Source organism: Embiotoca jacksoni, unplaced genomic scaffold, assembly GCF_022577435.1.
Source record: "Embiotoca jacksoni isolate LCO1_2020_lvr unplaced genomic scaffold, fEmbJac1.0.p SCAF_15, whole genome shotgun sequence".
NCBI classification, from domain to species: domain Eukaryota; kingdom Metazoa; phylum Chordata; class Actinopteri; family Embiotocidae; genus Embiotoca; species Embiotoca jacksoni.
In genome coordinates this window covers 3,154,513-3,170,425 of record NW_027185285.1, presented here as the reverse complement: position 1 = coordinate 3,170,425, position 15,913 = coordinate 3,154,513, and the positions used below count along the sequence as shown (strand labels likewise).

Here is a 15,913-nt window from a genome sequence, read left to right as displayed (position 1 = left end):
CCCTGAGTCATCAGTCCCGAGAGATTCGATGATGTTATTTCAAATATGTTGAGCCATAACTTTAAGTGGTGCCGACAGTTTTGTTTATCAGTAGCCATACCCGAGTGTTCTCGAGGATGTTGTGCCCTGGATGCTCGGCCACTCTTCCAGAGTCTCACTTGAAGTAACATAATTTGACGGGTGAGGTAAGGACATAATTACTACAAAGCCTAATAAGATGCAAGCAAAACCTGTTCAGACAGTCAGTGCTGCAGGATAGGTAAGAAAGCTGCAGGAATTGGCTTAACTCAAATTGACATAAATGGATCCAAACCAGGGAACAGATCAAATTCTTTCTCTGATTGTTCTATGGATCAAGACTTCACATGGCAACCTTCCACTACTCTGGGCTTTTCTTCTTGATACAATATCAGGGATGATGAAATAGTGAAATAGAGGATACTCTACAGGGACATTATTGTATTTCATTGGGGTCATTCTTGTATCCAACTAGTTAAAATAGCTATTAGGGTTCCATCTTGTTAGGTTTTTCCCACGTCCTATGATTCAGCTTACCAAATTTATCCATCAGTAGTATATTTTACACATGGGTGTGGGGTGTTTATTGTTCTCTGCACATTGAACTGACAGATAATTGGGAAAGCAGTCTCTTTTTTGGGAGAGCTTGTCTTAGATTTCTCCCTGTGGCATTGTTGTGCATTTTGACAGTTCTCTGTTGTTCTGTGAGTGTCAAAGGTCAGCAGTCTCCTGTCAGCCCGTAGCTGAAACGTGTAGAAATGGGCAACAGTTAGCTTTAAAACTCGTAGTGGTGAAGGCAAAAATCTTTTTTTATATGAGATTGAAGGGGTGCACTGACACAGCATCTTTGGATGGTCTGAAATGAAATGATTGTTAATGCTGTTAGCGTGTATAAAGGCCATTTTGTCAGGTGCTGTTCTGGATGGGCTGACTGAAACTCAAGAATCCTGTATAATTAAACCCACGTTGCTTTAGTTGAGAATACAATATTCAGACTGTTCCAAACATCGCTACTTTATGATGTCTCTTGAGCCCTGTGCAGGAGCGTGAATGAGAGACAGATAGAGAGAACTGCATGAATAGATAGAAAGACAGAGAGAGTGAGTGAGAGAGTTTTGAATTCTGACCTTTGACTAAAAAACAAACTTTCAGCATTGCTATCCCAAAGGAAATTGATTTGCAGTCAGGAATCAAACAAGGCCACAGCAGAGCTATAAAGAGCTCACTTGGGATTAAAAAAGGACAGAGACACTCCACCAATCCAGGGAAATACAAACATTAAGGATTAGGTCCCAGACATGATGTAAATTGCAAAGTAAACTTTTGTTAAGAATAACGTCTTTTGACAGAAATGCAGACGCTTTCATATTTAATAAAGATTTAACCTTTTGCTACAAGAGCACAAGAGTCTTTTGCTTCTGTCTGGTCGGGGCATTCAAGGATGCGGCTCGTCCTTTTGGTGAATTACTAAACGCAAATCTTACAAAGTGCTTCTTGTAACCCATTCCCTTTGATGGTGAATTGAAACACCAGTGTCAAACTATTTTATTTACTTGACCATATCCAACCCTGAGACAAAAAATATTGATTCAATGAAATTCTCATAAAAACAGTTGCATTATTGCATTGCACACTGAAAATAGATAATTTAAAAAAAAATATCTACTTGTGATACTTGTAAACCAGGTTAGAGTGCAAAAATTTGATAATGTCAATATCCTCATTCTTCATCGAAGTGTGAGTGACCAGGCTGTTATCTTTTAAGGTCGATAGATACTTTATCCCTTGACATTTAATTCTTGGTGTTATGTCATGATAAATAGAGCAGTTATGAAAATGATCCTAAATGACTGTGGGTGGGGGAACATTTATTGGCACCACTTTTACATATAACAGCTCAAGGTTTCGGTTGTTAGAGTCCAGCAACTTCTGTCATTATTTAATTTACATGGCTTATTTATTACTCTCTGTAAATTTCAAGTTTAAATCTTGAGGGCTTGAATACCTTTAGAGCTGTACTTTATATTTTCCATTGTTTGATCCTGGCTATAATTCATAGTTTAACCCATTCACAACCCCGTTGCCACGCTCGGGGACGGGGATGGCAAGCTCTCAAAGCTTTTTTTAATAAACGAAGTCTGCAAATAAATAATGCCATAAAATGTAACGCTGTGTTTTTCTGCAAGCCATGTCTGGGCTGCGGTGAACTCTCTCCACATGTTTAATTAACAAGGAGAATAAAAGGCGAGCTCTGTATGAGCAACAATAGCTACAGGAGGCAATTTGGGTTTAGGATCCTCATTTCAGATGCCTGGAATGCTAAGTGCTGAGTGGCTTGCTTCAGCAGCTGGTGGGAGCACAAATCTCTGATCCTGGCTAATGCTCACGGCAGCACTTTATCAGCAGAACATCTAATAACATGAACAGCAGACTGCAAATAAAGCAGGCTGGCTGTAATGTGAGAAACCTTCTCCTGGGAGAAACATCATATCTACAGGGGCAACAGATGTGCTTATTGCAAATAGGCATAATTTGACAATGTATGTATTAGCATACCAAAAAATATCCCTCTCAATTGGTGAGACAGGTTCTCTGGCTTGAAATGAAAATAAAAAAAACAATAAATTAATGTTTCAAGAGTTTTCATGCTTGTCAGAAAAATTGGTTTTGAAGGTTTATTACAAAATGAGCTGGCTTGTTAGGGCTTATGATCTGTGAGAATACATGAATCACTGATGCACTTATGCATGCCAGTGAAGTTTTATCAAATTGTGATACATGAGATGCAGACATATTGTTGCTGGCTGCATGGTGCAGGGTGAGCAGTGTGCAGGTGTCAGCTGTCAGGTGTGCTGCTGGAGGATTATGGGTTAGACTGTGTACCACCCCTATCCTATAATAACACCCACCGAAGCCTGGCCACCTGCCGCCACATCTCAGAGGAGCTCGCCTCTTCCGACTCTGAGGAAGCAGGAAGGCTCCACACTTTAAAACCAGCTTCCAGCCACACTAAACCCTGCTCTTCAGCTCGATAACAACCAGCACTTAACTGAGCTAGACAGAAAAACTGCTTTCTCACTGGCAGAGTTTAAGTGTGCAACTCACAAGTTGAAAAGCATGCTGCTGCCATTTGCTACGAGCTGCCCCCTATCATAAATCATTTTTACAGTTTTGAATAAGATGCTAGAAACAGGAATAAACACAAAGTAGGAATTCAGTACTTTTAAAGAGACTGAATTGTAGCTATGCACAGATGGTTAATTTTCTCTTTCTTTCCCCAGCTGATCCCATTGATGTTCTGCGAGTTCTGGAGCTGTCAGAGAACATGGAGGGGGTGTCTTTGGAGGCTGGTATCTGCACCAGCAGGAGGGACGTGGAGAAGACGGACTTGGCCTACAAGATCAAAAAGATCCAGCTCAGTGTTCCCACCAAACAGTTCTTCCCTGGTAGTGGACTTTTGTTCAAAAACAGAATAGCCTTTCAATACTTGAGGATTTCCAAAAAAAGCAGAAATCCCTCAAAAGTGTCACATTTGTAAGAGATTCTTCTCTCAGTAAAACCTTAAGAAATATTACTCAGCTCCCTTCACTCCTCCTCCTGGGTACTCGTTTCTTTCATGGGCAATACTTTTCATCATTATTATCTTTACACAGGTCTCACTGGCAGCGGGTGGTGCCTGCATGTTATAAAAATGTCGGCTCCCCGCTGAGCTCTCTCTTGTAAAACTTAACAACTCCTTCTCCTCTCCTCTCCTCTCCTCTCCTCTCCTCTCCTCTCCTCTCCTCTCCTCTCCTCTCCTCTCTCCTAGATTCCAGATTTCCTGAGAATTTCTCCCTGATGGCCACCATACGAGCTAACAAGGGCTCCCAGTTCTTCCTGCTGTCAGTGTATGATGACCAAGGGGTGCAGCAGCTCGGGCTCGAAGTGGGTCGATCGCCTGTCTTCCTGTATGAGGACCAGCATGGGCTGCCCACACCACAAATGTACCCCATCTTCAAGAAGATCAACCTGGCTGATGGAAAGTGGGTAGTCTGAGGGCCTATAGCTTCTCTATTAGACCAGATGTTACTGCAATTTAACATCCATCATTCTGTTGATTTGACAGCACACAGTAACTGATGTCTGTGTTCAATAGATCAAATCCACCAGCACTCTGTAATTGATATTGATAAAACTGTGCATTTTATAAATTTCCCAAACCTTGAGTGTCCTTGGAGGGAATTAGAAGGTTGTGGAGTACTTGATGCAATGGTTCGATCTGATCAGAGGAGTTAAAGAAATCAATCCTCCACAGTGTCTAATACTCAGAGGCACCTGTGGTCAGCTCGACTTGCAAGAGGTGTGAAACAGCTCTTTGCGATTCTGATTCTGCTGACAGATGTACTGTATCTTCACAAAATACTTCCGCTACTACATTTTCACAGTACTCCCCCCTTCCCAGGCTTAACTGTCAGTTAATTCTCTCCCCCTTGTTCTTTCAGGTGGCACAGGATAGCTTACAGTGTGCAGGACAAGACTGTGACCCTTTACTTGGATTGTCAGAGGGTTGAGACCCTGGATCTGCTGCGAGGGGACGATGCTGTGGTCAGCACTGAGGGGGTCACAGTGTTTGGGACACGGCTGCTGGATGAAGGTGTATTTGAGGTAGGGCTATGTCAAAGTCTAGAAATGTCTGAAAACAGATAATCAAGTGTTTTATCATAATCCTATCCAATCCAACTCTGTTTCTTCACGTACTGTGGCCAGAGAATACAATTATTTCTAAGTTCTTTGTGCATCTCTGTATTGAGGTAGACAAAGGAGGTAAATTAGAGTATGTATTTTGTGAACTCTGAGTGATTAAGTTTAGTTTGTGAAACCATGGGCGATCAAGTTTCACTGGGGTAACATAGTACAATGCATATTAGCAGAATCATCTGACGGGGCACTGAACAAGTCAGCAGCAGGCCAGATGAATAAAGCAATAAGGTTTTGGATTGTTCGCTGTTTGTCAGATTAAATAACCTTTTCATGCTGCACCAATTGTCAAATAGACAAAACCAAAAAGCTTGTATTGTATATAATCTATACAGTATACCTTGGTGTCAGTGAAATGTTCATATTAGCTGACTACAAACTGTATTTGACACTGTGGAACATTGACCCCTGACTTTAAAGGTACTTAGGAAAAGACTTAAATCACAGAGGCCACAGGGTGACAGGGGTCCCTTGTCAATCAAGTGCTGCAGGAACAAAGCAGTGAGGGGAAAAAGGTTAGGTGTTTCAGAGGGAGTGGGGAGGAGGAGACATGCTGTTCAGACATGCCCAGTCTCATCACTTCCATTGCAAAGCCAAGAAATAACACATTCTCTTTGCTTTTTGGATATATTAGCATACATCTCTTGGCTAGTCCGACTGGCCATCTGTGCATTTGAACATTTAAAACATGCCCGGCTGTGGGAGTTTGTAGTTTGGTCATGACTCATCCTCTTGCAGGACAAATACCTGCTTCTCGTGACTGCTTTTATCACAGAGTAGCAGGCACAGAGACAAAGATACTGCTTAAGTTGTTTCAGGATGCATCTGCCTGAAAGTTCAGATCATTTAATCCATTTAGATATATGTCCCCATGTCTATCAATAAAATGGTGGCAAAAAGAAAAGCAAGAAAAATCAATCTCTCCCTGGGAGTGATTCCAGTCCCTCTTTTTCAGTGCTGTAACCTTTTATTGCCACAAGTCAGTCTCTGTGCTTCCCATGGCAAAGTGCAACCCCTGCTCCATTGTCATTCCCAATGAGGTTCCACTCTAAATCTCTCACCCACAGCATGAAATAGAGATCGGCTCAAGCCCTTCCTCTGCCATACCCTCGGGGCTCTGTGTCTGCTCAGCAGTGGAGCAAGGGAAAAAAAAATGGAGAAATATACAGAGGCATAAGATGAGGTATACAGTCAAGTACAGAGGAATTACCATCCTCCCACAGTCTGCAAAAAGAAAGACTGTGTTTAACTTAAGAGAGTGCGGGAGGATGGTTGTTATAACTCCTTATTGGCATAAGTAGAGGTCATCATACCTCTTGATGTTCAGGGGAAACGGATGTGCTTGATCCAGACAAGTGAACACCTACTGCCTTTTGGTACCTCCCTAACCTCATCCACACAATACCTTCACCTTCCCTATGCCCTAATTTAACCTCAGTTGTCCCTCCATGCTGTAAGTCAGTCTCCACTCCCTTCCTGCCTTCCCCTCACAGACACTGACAGGCTCTCCAGTTTTTAAATTACTTTATATCCCACTTCAGTTAAGAAATGTGTCTCCTTGTGTGCTCTATAAATTTCCCTTTTTAGATGCAAGGGAGACCATTTAATCTTTGGCTTTGCTCCAAAAACACTCCCATGCTCTTATTTATCATTCTATTTGAAGAGTCATGATGATGATACCAAATTTGTGGTGATGACTAATACCCTTCAGACTGTCTGTTCATCAAATCCATCCTTTAGTCAGATTCATGTGCTTGTTGTGGTCATGTGTGGAAGTCTGCACTTAATCTGTTTTAAATCTTTTTTTCTGTAAAAAAAAAAAAAAAAATCATCTCTAGCTCTTTAGATTTTTTTTTATCGATAGAAATGATGATAAAAGATTAATTCCATTGTGTGCTGCCACGTGGGCTGCAGCCGCCCCCAGCATCAGTGTTGTACACGTCGGGTGAGGCTGGTGCCATGGGGAGGAAAATTAAGCGGGCTGACCTCTGGGTCGCTGTTCTCAGGCCCTGGTTCTGGGGGAGGAGGCCAGTGTTCCGGACCAGTTCTCCCACCGTGGGAGCTCAGCGTGGGAGCAAGGGGACTGTGGTCAGCCACTAATGTCTCTATTGCTTCCAGATTGCCTACAAATGACTACAGAAGTTTGGTGTTCAAACTCAACACAATGCTTGCGTTTGCAGTAAAGCAAACATCAAGTCTGGTGGCGCTCCTTCTTGGCTGCTGTGTGCCCCATGTATGCGCTGCCAACACGCTGACTGCTTAGATAAGATCCAGCCCAGCATTTGTTTGTTAGGAAATTCAGATCCTTTTTGTCTCAATTAGCACATGGAACAAGAAATATTTCTGGCTCGCTGGTACAGACATGTTGAAACAATGTCTTATCAAGCATGTCATTAAAGGGCAGCTTTGTTTGGAGTACTTAGCAACCACATCAGTTTACCCCACACATTGCACAAGCATATTGAATTGGTCAAGGTCCTATTTGGTCATATTTTGCCTCAGTAATAACTTGTGTCTGATGGTGGTCTGATGTTTTTGGTTAGTCGTGAGCATCTGCTGCACTTTAGGCAAACGAGGAGCATCAAAATGTTGTCTCATTATGTTGAGCTTGTTTGTGACAAACTTTCAGGTGCTCCTTGGCTCGCTTATTTTTTTTAGAAATTGAGGCGAAAGTCGAAAATTCCTCAGAGAAAGCCTCGTTACTTGTGATTTGGTGAAGTTGTATGACTGCTGGCTAGCTGGCACAACGCACCTTATCACAGGCAGCAGGGGAAAGCAAAGAGGTCACTCTGGAAAACTAATGAGTCTTGACCACCAGAGCCATGTGTGGCCTCATCAAAGATGTTTGTGACCCATGTGACATGTGGCTTGAGCTTAGGTGTTTTCCTTTTCCACACATCCTCACATGTCCTCCCAAGATGTCCTTGCCTCAGCCTCAATGGAGAATGGCGGTGCACACATTTTGGGCGACACTTGACTCTGTGTTTCTAGAAGCGAGTGCACCTGCTGGGCAAGAAAAACAGGAAAACTTCACTGTGAAAGCATTGCCTTTGATCTCAAATTGAGATTGGATTAGATTGGATTAACTCCCTGTTGCCTTTCTCCTTCTTTCTGTTGCTCACCTTAGAGCATAATCATTTCCTTTGCTTGACATTGGCTTTTGGCCAAAACAGGAAGAAAAAAAAGGATAAGTGGATAACAACTCTTTTCATGTTTGACGTATTAAAGCATAAGCGACTGTTTGAATAGTCATTCCCAGGTTTACAGTTTTTTACAGTGCGCAGTGATCGAGACATGCGATACTGATGAAGCACGATTTGAGCTGTATTAGAAGACATGCGACCTAGAGACGGGTAACGGAGAAGTGATATGTTTGGATTTATTTCACCTCTGGCCGCTAAAGCCTAATTAAAGAGTTTACAGTGGGACTATAATTACCACAACATCGAGCAGTTAATCTAACTTAATTTATCACAAATGGCTGCCCAGCTGTCCCTGGACAACATTTCACCTGACAATATGTTTGCAGTAGCCTGTCAGTTACATAGATTCGTATCGCTAATTTAATCACAAACCTTGTCAAACACTGGGCTCTGGGGCTGCCTGCAGTTTGTCTGTACTGAATTACTTTCTGCCTTCAGTCCCACAGAAATTAGCAGTGCAACTCATAATTATTACGTAATTATTTTGTGTTTTTTTTATTTATTCATTATTAATCTTATAGAATGTCAAAAAATTCTTACAAATAGCCATTACAATTTATTTGAGCCCAAAAAGTATTTTGTTGTTATTTTTGTCTTAAAATGTAATATTTATTTTATTTTAATATTTAAAGCATTGCGTTGGGTATTTTTCTTGATGAATGACTAAGTAATGAGTCACTTAACATTCTTTTAAATGATAAATCAATTAATTTTCTAGGCTTTCGAGCACTACAGAGAATTATGTAATATATCCTATGGGCAGAAGACAAGAGTGATGTTGAGTGTAAGGCCACTAGAGCCAACCGAGGCTCCTGGCCCAGAGCTGCAGGGTGTAGCAGGGCTGTCTCTGTGCATGTTTGTATATACACTCTGGCTGTGCCTCCAGGGCATGATGGGAAGATAAAGGTCCTGACAAGGAGGCGAGAGAGCTTTTTGACTAATTTCATGTACCCAGTCAGGCCCCTCCTGGAGTTGAGGGAACACAAAGAAGCAATAGTCAGGAGCAATTGTACTAGTAGTAGCAGTTTGATGATGTTTCTGTATTACACTTTGCTTTACATCGAGCTATGCAGCCAGTCTTGTTGTTCTCATTGCATCTGTGGTGTTGTAGTGTATTGTTACATGTTCAGTATTCTGGTCCTTCTGAAAGGCCTCTTCACTGTGCAGTAGCAGTTGCTGTATGCTTCTGTCAGTGCTCTAATGAGGTGATTCTTCTCTGTCTGCTTTCTGCTGTCTTTCAGGGAGATATCCAGCAACTACTGATCCTGGAGGACTCCCAGGCTGCCGCCAGCTACTGTGTAAACTACATACCAGATTGTGACTCTGATTTGCCCTACGACAGCAAAGCTCTGGAATTGCAGGAGGTCAGTACTGCCACTGAAGAAGAGGCAATGCCTCATGAAACAAAACGTGAAATTTTGTACAGTTTATACACAGTTAATATGGAGCACAGTTTTAGGTTTCATGTTATAACTGCATTGACATGGTTTGTGTTTTGGTTTGAACACAAAGAATTTTAATTCAGTAAAAGACAGTAAAAGTACAACTATGTCAATAGAGCTATGGGTTCCAAAAGGTTTGAGTGTTTGCAAAAAGAGACTTGAGAGATTAATAGGCCATCAGTCTAAGTAGAAGTGTCTTCTTTCAAATGCAGCCAGCAATGGACAATTTTTAAGGTCAGGTGTACACTCACGCTCACGCACACACACACACACCACACGCACACACGCATGCACGCACGCGCGCACATGCACACACACGCACACACACACACACACGCACACACACACACACACACACACACACACACACACACACACACACACACACACACACACACACACACACACACACAGCCAGAAGCCTATTACTCAAATGTGATATAATATCTCTTCCTTTTCTCAAAGTGTATATATAAAAAATTAATCCATCATGGATATATAAATTACTGTATGTTTCTTTGGTGGTGTATGACAAATAGAGATAGGAAGAAGTGAGGCAGCTGCGTGCGTGCGTGCGTGCGTGCGTGCGTGCGTGCGTGCGGCTTGGTTTCTAGGAATAGAGAGTTTTAACTGAACATTTAGACATCTTCTTTAAGTGTCTATTTTTTGTGCATATGTGCCTCATGAATCCCTCCTCACATGTGTGGATACTTATGTGCGTAGATATGTGTCAGCAAACAACTTGGTGTGCCAGCATAGTTCATTAATACAATGTGAGGACATTTCGATCGTCATCCAGCTGGCTTTGACAGAACTACAGCTGAGCAATGAACTCGGAGTCCGGCACATGTTAACATCTGTCACCCCACTGACCTACTTCCCATCACTCCCCCTTAAATACTGATCTTGTTTACAAGTGGATCTAAATCACGTCACTGATGACTTTCACAGACTCGGCCCTCAGCATCACTTTCAGCCAGAGTCCATTCACACCACTGACATGCAACGGACATCACTCTGGAGGAGGACACAGCCCATATTTGCTTAGTTGCCAGAGCACATAAAGAATTAGCATCTTTGTAGGATCGTAGACAGGGTGACCTCTGACACAACATGTAAATATGTCTTCCACATTGACTTAGAGGAAGCAACTCTGTATTTGTTTGTTCCTTCTCATTTCAAGTTTGCTTTAGGTATTACCAGCTCAGTGGGAATCACAGTGGGTGTCTGACCCACAAAGGTTGTCAAAGGACCTGTAACACATTGCTTGACTTTCCTGAAGCAGGCTATTTCCTTTACTGTGTTTTCATTCACAACAGTGTTTTGTTTTTTTTCCTCCATCCTCCACCTGTGCCCTCATCTTACATTCAAATGTTTTTATAAAAGAGCTCCCAACTTGGGTCTGATGCCTTGATGCAAAGCGACCAGCCAGCTGAACCACAGGAGGTCTCCAAAAAGGACAGGAAAGGCAAAAAGAACAAAAAGAAGCGGGACAAGGGCTCTAAAGGCAAGCGCAAAGGCAAGGGCAAGGGCAAGAGGGGATCCAGAAAGAAAAAACGCGAAGAGGAAGGTCTTGAGGACGGCTTTCTCAGAGTCTCCACAACACGGCCTGAGTATCAATCGCAGGAACCGTTTCAGACCACAGAGCTGCCAGAAATTAAGAGCACCCTACAAACTGTCAATGAAGGGTTCGACAAGACCGTCGAGATGCCCACACATGAACCTGACTTCACAACCGAGGCCCCCACTGTGGTACCTAGCACAATGCCTGTGTCAAAGGTTACAGAGGAGGTAGACAAATTTACCTGTAGACCCTCGATCTCCTCCGACCATCTGCAGTTCTAACCAATCACTCCCTTAATACCTCCTAACCATAGAGAGCACCTCTTCCTCCTCTCATCTCTCCAGTTGCTCACCACCACTAACCAGCACCGTCCTAATCATTACCTCTTCCATATCCCTGCCAGAAAACATAAAGAATGCATTCTGATAAAAAGTTGATAGTTTCACTACATGCCTTTTTATGGAGTCCATGCAGACCACACTATACAGTTGTATATCCAAAAAACATGATATGCATGGTTAACACAGTATGCAAACTTAAACAATGAATATTGGGATTGCAGTTCATTCAATATGAATATTTTGCTCGGATGCCAGCTAAATCATTTAAATCACACCACATATGCTATTATGAACATACCACAACAACTGTATATCTTTTTTTTTTTATTCAAACAATTTTTAACATCCCACAGCAATAAACATGTCATATTTTTGTATGTCTCCTTGATGTTTATTCCTATTTCATTTGCCAAGTAAACACATTTTTCGTGCTCATGCTGTGTCTGTAGCTGCTGCAGTCTCTGCCATGCTGTTACATGAATCCGATGTAGTCCATTTGCTAATTACACTGCAGCATTGTAATTAACTGCACACCTGTCAGCCTGTGTTCCGGATAACCAACACATTCTCATAAAATCCACCTGTTTTGCTAACATTCATATTGTACATTAGAAAATGTGCTTTTACTCGGAGGCACTGTGTGCCACAGAGAAGCGCTCAGTGTCCCCTGGTTCATTTTTGCTATGATTCACTTAAGTCCGTGTGTTGGCCTGCAGAAGGACACGGCAGTGAAGAAGCCGGTGGTGGAGGAGTATGCAGATGACCTTTACTCAGACCTCTATGATGATCTCTCAGTTTCCACAGTAACAGTGGGTCCGAATGTTACTGAATATGAGGTAGGTTAAACGCTAATTTAAGACTTGTCTTCACCTCAGAACAGAAACAGAGAGGTATTTTGGTTTTCGCTACACCTGTTACGGCTGGAGTTATGATTCTCTTACAGGTTTTTGAATATGATGATTTCAAGAATGACACACAGGCAGAGTACGAAGAGTATGAAGTGTACGACAACGGCTATGACTTTGCCGAGCGGGAGAGAGCAGAGACGTGGGAAGGAGAGGTAAGTCTCAAGGTGAACTCGTACATCAAGGGAGTGGTCATGTTTTCAATTGCCTGTGTCAAGTGATTCCTGACCATCTGCATCTTTTCATCCATTTGTCCTCCTCAGGCTAACGTCAGAGGAGAGAAAGGCCAGAAGGGAGAGCACGCTATTATTGAACCGGTGAGCAGCTAGAAGCATTTAATGAATAGTTTAGTAGCTTCAGTTATGAGCACAGGACTGGATTGATCATTTCCTAATGTACATTATATCCTCTCTGTGCTTGTTTTTAGGGTACATTAGTGAAAGGACCCCCAGGCCCACCAGGGCCAGAGGTAAGCCAATTCAGTCTGAACTGTCCAGATGTTTGGTTGTTTGCCATCAAGATGAGACTGTAGCTTCTTTGGAGACTTCTTTCAGGAAAGAACAGCCAAAATACATCCTTGCACCACAGTGATGCCTCTGTGATGATATTTCCGGTTGGTATTTTTGTAACACACCGTGAAGTGACCACTGCATCATTACAAATAAGCAGATAAGAAGATTTCAAAGCTACATAAAGAAAATAAAAAGGGATTATTGTCAAGCATTTGGAGGATTAAAATGTGATTAACATTTCATTTCTAAACTGCAGCGTGGCAGTGTTCCTTGATGCTTGTTTGAGTGCTGTGAACGTTTTCTCCGCAGGGGCTTGCTGGCCCAGCTGGACCAATAGGCCCTCCGGGACCCAGGGGAGATACTGGTGAATTGGTGAGTGTGGCTAATAGGACCTATTCTCACGAGCCAAATGTTGAGTGGGTTGTTTTGACCTCAGTTTGACCTCTTTACCTGAGGGACAGAACTGAAACATATCCTGGTTTGTTGTACTGAACCTGCTGGAATTCAGGGACAGATGTGACCTGATTATCTTATTTTGTGTGTCTGTGTGTGTGTGATGGCTTGAAAAAGTGTTTTTGTCCATGATTCATCACAATGGAACACACTCCATCACAGATGCTCCATTATTTCCTGGTTGTTGCTGGTTTCTATCAATTTGTTTCAGCAAAGATGATGAGGGCAGTTTTTCACCACACAGATCCCTATGGCTTGCAAGCTCCTCACATTCAGTTTCTGTACATATTTTAGTAGCTATTGACAATTCAGATTCTGCACCGATGACAAACATACAAACCTTTTTAAATTTCTTAGATGAAATTAAATATGATGAAACAATACCTGGCAAATGTTGCTCAATTCAGAAAGCAAGTACAGAAGGAGCAAATGCAAAGAAAAATGATCACTTCATCAATTATATTAAAATAGATAACAAATAAATTTAATCTTGAAACTGAAATGGACTAGAAAAGACATTTTTGGTTTTAACATATCCCTTTTGCTCCCTTTATTCAATAGTAAATCTCATCAGTGTCAGTCAGTCAGTCAAGACAGTGTTTCTCATACATATGCTCTACTTTGGCAGCCCACCCAGATACATAAAATCACTCAGTTTCATTTTAGGTAAATCTTGGAAATCTTATTTCACTACTTTCAATGAAATTTGGCACTGCAGTGACTGGAGGCTCCTCTATGTGCAGCTGGCTACCGAGTGTCTACTGACGTGAGGCGTCAAGGGAACATCGGGGCATTGTAGAGTCTAGCAAAGGCTTTAATGGGAGGCGTTTAGGGAACAGTTGTAAACTGTAGCATGTAGCAATTACTGAACAATGGGGCATTCAGGAATTTTCTGTAAATTGTAGCATCTAGCAAGAGCTTGTATGTGAAACGTTTAGGGGATACTGGGAAATTGTAGCAACAGAAAACTACATGGGTAACACTCTCCCCCTCCAAACTGTATGACAACTGAATTGGCATAAAAAAAAAGTGACATTCAGGGACGTGGATAGATAACGAGGCCTAATAGAAAATGAATATTTACAGAATTATTGGAACAGTTTAGTAGAAACACCACGCAAATGTTAACCTCAGAGGTTTACTTAAGTTATTTATGAAACATATGTTTTAATACATTCTGCCTTTGTATAATTTTAAACCAGCAGCAGCCTCTAAATCCACCCAAAATGCATCATGCATTAAAAGTATATGCATCTATATACAGATATATATATAGTATCTATATACAGATATATATATATAGATACTATGAAGTATATGATTACAACTTGTCGACATATACATCAGCTAATTGTAATTGACATGCACTTTGTTTCATGTTTAGGATATATATTTATGAACAAAAATGTTCACCATTGAGGTAACATAATTGAACATATTTCTAAGGAGGTTTTTCTCAGAAAAGTCAGTTACTTGACAAGAGTCAGTGCCAGGGAAACTACCACTGATTCATAAAAATATTTCACACTCTGAAATCTTTTTGCCTCAATGCAACATTAACTGACTTCTTGAGATATTTGCAGCGTGTAAACAGAAGATAACGTGGTGGGTTTGAGAGGCATGCTGTAGAAATATAGCAAAGGTTGTTTTTGCAAAGATGCAGTCATGTTTTCTTCCATTTAGCCTCTAGGTCTCTCTCCGTCTCACACACACACACACACACACACACACACGCACGCACGCACACACACACACACACACACACACACACACACACACACACACACACAGTACACAGTGACTTACATTATATTAAATTCTCTTAATATATATATATATATATATATCTTCGTATTTACATTATTGCTTTTGTCCCTAAATAGATGGTGGGTCCCCAGAACATGTTCAATACAATTACACACTCACACTATCAAGGTAACCGATGCCTATCCTATTTCCTGTCCTCTCTTTTTAGGGTCCCCCAGGACGTCCTGGTCTAGCTGGGGTTGATGGGATTACAGGTCCCCCAGGAACCCTGTTGATGCTACCAGTAAGACCTTAAAACACACTTACACATGCTCATGCACATGCAAACACAAACAGAGCACACTTTTTGGTTTCTCATGTTGTGTAGTGGCATGGCCACAAGGGGGGGCTGTGTGATTGAACTTCACTTACATTTGGGGAATCCTGAAGTGGGACCTGACTGCTCCTTTCCATTTCTACCAGTTCCAGTATGGTGGTCATTCCCAGAAGGGACCAGTGGTGTCACCGCAGGAGGCGCAAGCACAGGCGATCCTGCAACAAGCAAAGGTTCACCTTACAGAAACCCATACTTTAACACATGTTTAATATAACATCATTGATGATCACATTTATATTTTATGCTGTAAGAAGACCCTTTTGCTACATATACAAATTCAAAAGGAATCATTTTCAGCTTAAATAAACCCCACAGTTGTGTTTTTATTTCAGCTGTCACTCAAAGGGCCTCCAGGTTCTCTTGGTCTTACAGGTCGACCAGGCCCACTGGTAAGGCACTCCTCTGACCTTGACCGAATCCTCATCTTATGTCAAGGGCTCCTCCAACCTCTAACCTCAACTTCAAATCAGTGTGACCAGCCACAAGATCTCCTTCCCATCCTAACCTCATCATTATTCATGCTCAGTATGTTGTAATTGCTTGTGAAATCTTCCCTCAGAGAAGGCAATCTATAAAAATGAACATTTGCTTAAAT

The 15,913-nt window shown here is 41.8% G+C and overlaps 1 protein-coding gene across 2 annotated transcripts in view; it reads left to right on the top strand.

Moving 5' to 3' along the window:
- col5a3a (collagen, type V, alpha 3a) overlaps nucleotides 1-15,913 on the top strand; it is a 46,071-nt gene that overhangs the window by 5,400 nt on the left and 24,758 nt on the right. The window contains exons 2-14 of one of the 2 annotated variants that reach the window (XM_069148861.1): nucleotides 3,300-3,464; nucleotides 3,827-4,040; nucleotides 4,500-4,662; nucleotides 9,200-9,322; nucleotides 10,787-11,191; nucleotides 12,022-12,141; nucleotides 12,249-12,365; nucleotides 12,474-12,527; nucleotides 12,638-12,679; nucleotides 13,032-13,094; nucleotides 15,151-15,225; nucleotides 15,405-15,488; nucleotides 15,651-15,707. In XM_069148861.1, the coding sequence (XP_069004962.1) occupies nucleotides 3,300-3,464; nucleotides 3,827-4,040; nucleotides 4,500-4,662; nucleotides 9,200-9,322; nucleotides 10,787-11,191; nucleotides 12,022-12,141; nucleotides 12,249-12,365; nucleotides 12,474-12,527; nucleotides 12,638-12,679; nucleotides 13,032-13,094; nucleotides 15,151-15,225; nucleotides 15,405-15,488; nucleotides 15,651-15,707 (1,682 nt within the window). The remainder of the gene's footprint in view (nucleotides 1-3,299; nucleotides 3,465-3,826; nucleotides 4,041-4,499; nucleotides 4,663-9,199; nucleotides 9,323-10,786; nucleotides 11,192-12,021; nucleotides 12,142-12,248; nucleotides 12,366-12,473; nucleotides 12,528-12,637; nucleotides 12,680-13,031; nucleotides 13,095-15,150; nucleotides 15,226-15,404; nucleotides 15,489-15,650; nucleotides 15,708-15,913) is intronic. The other variant, XM_069148862.1, reaches the window with a different exon arrangement.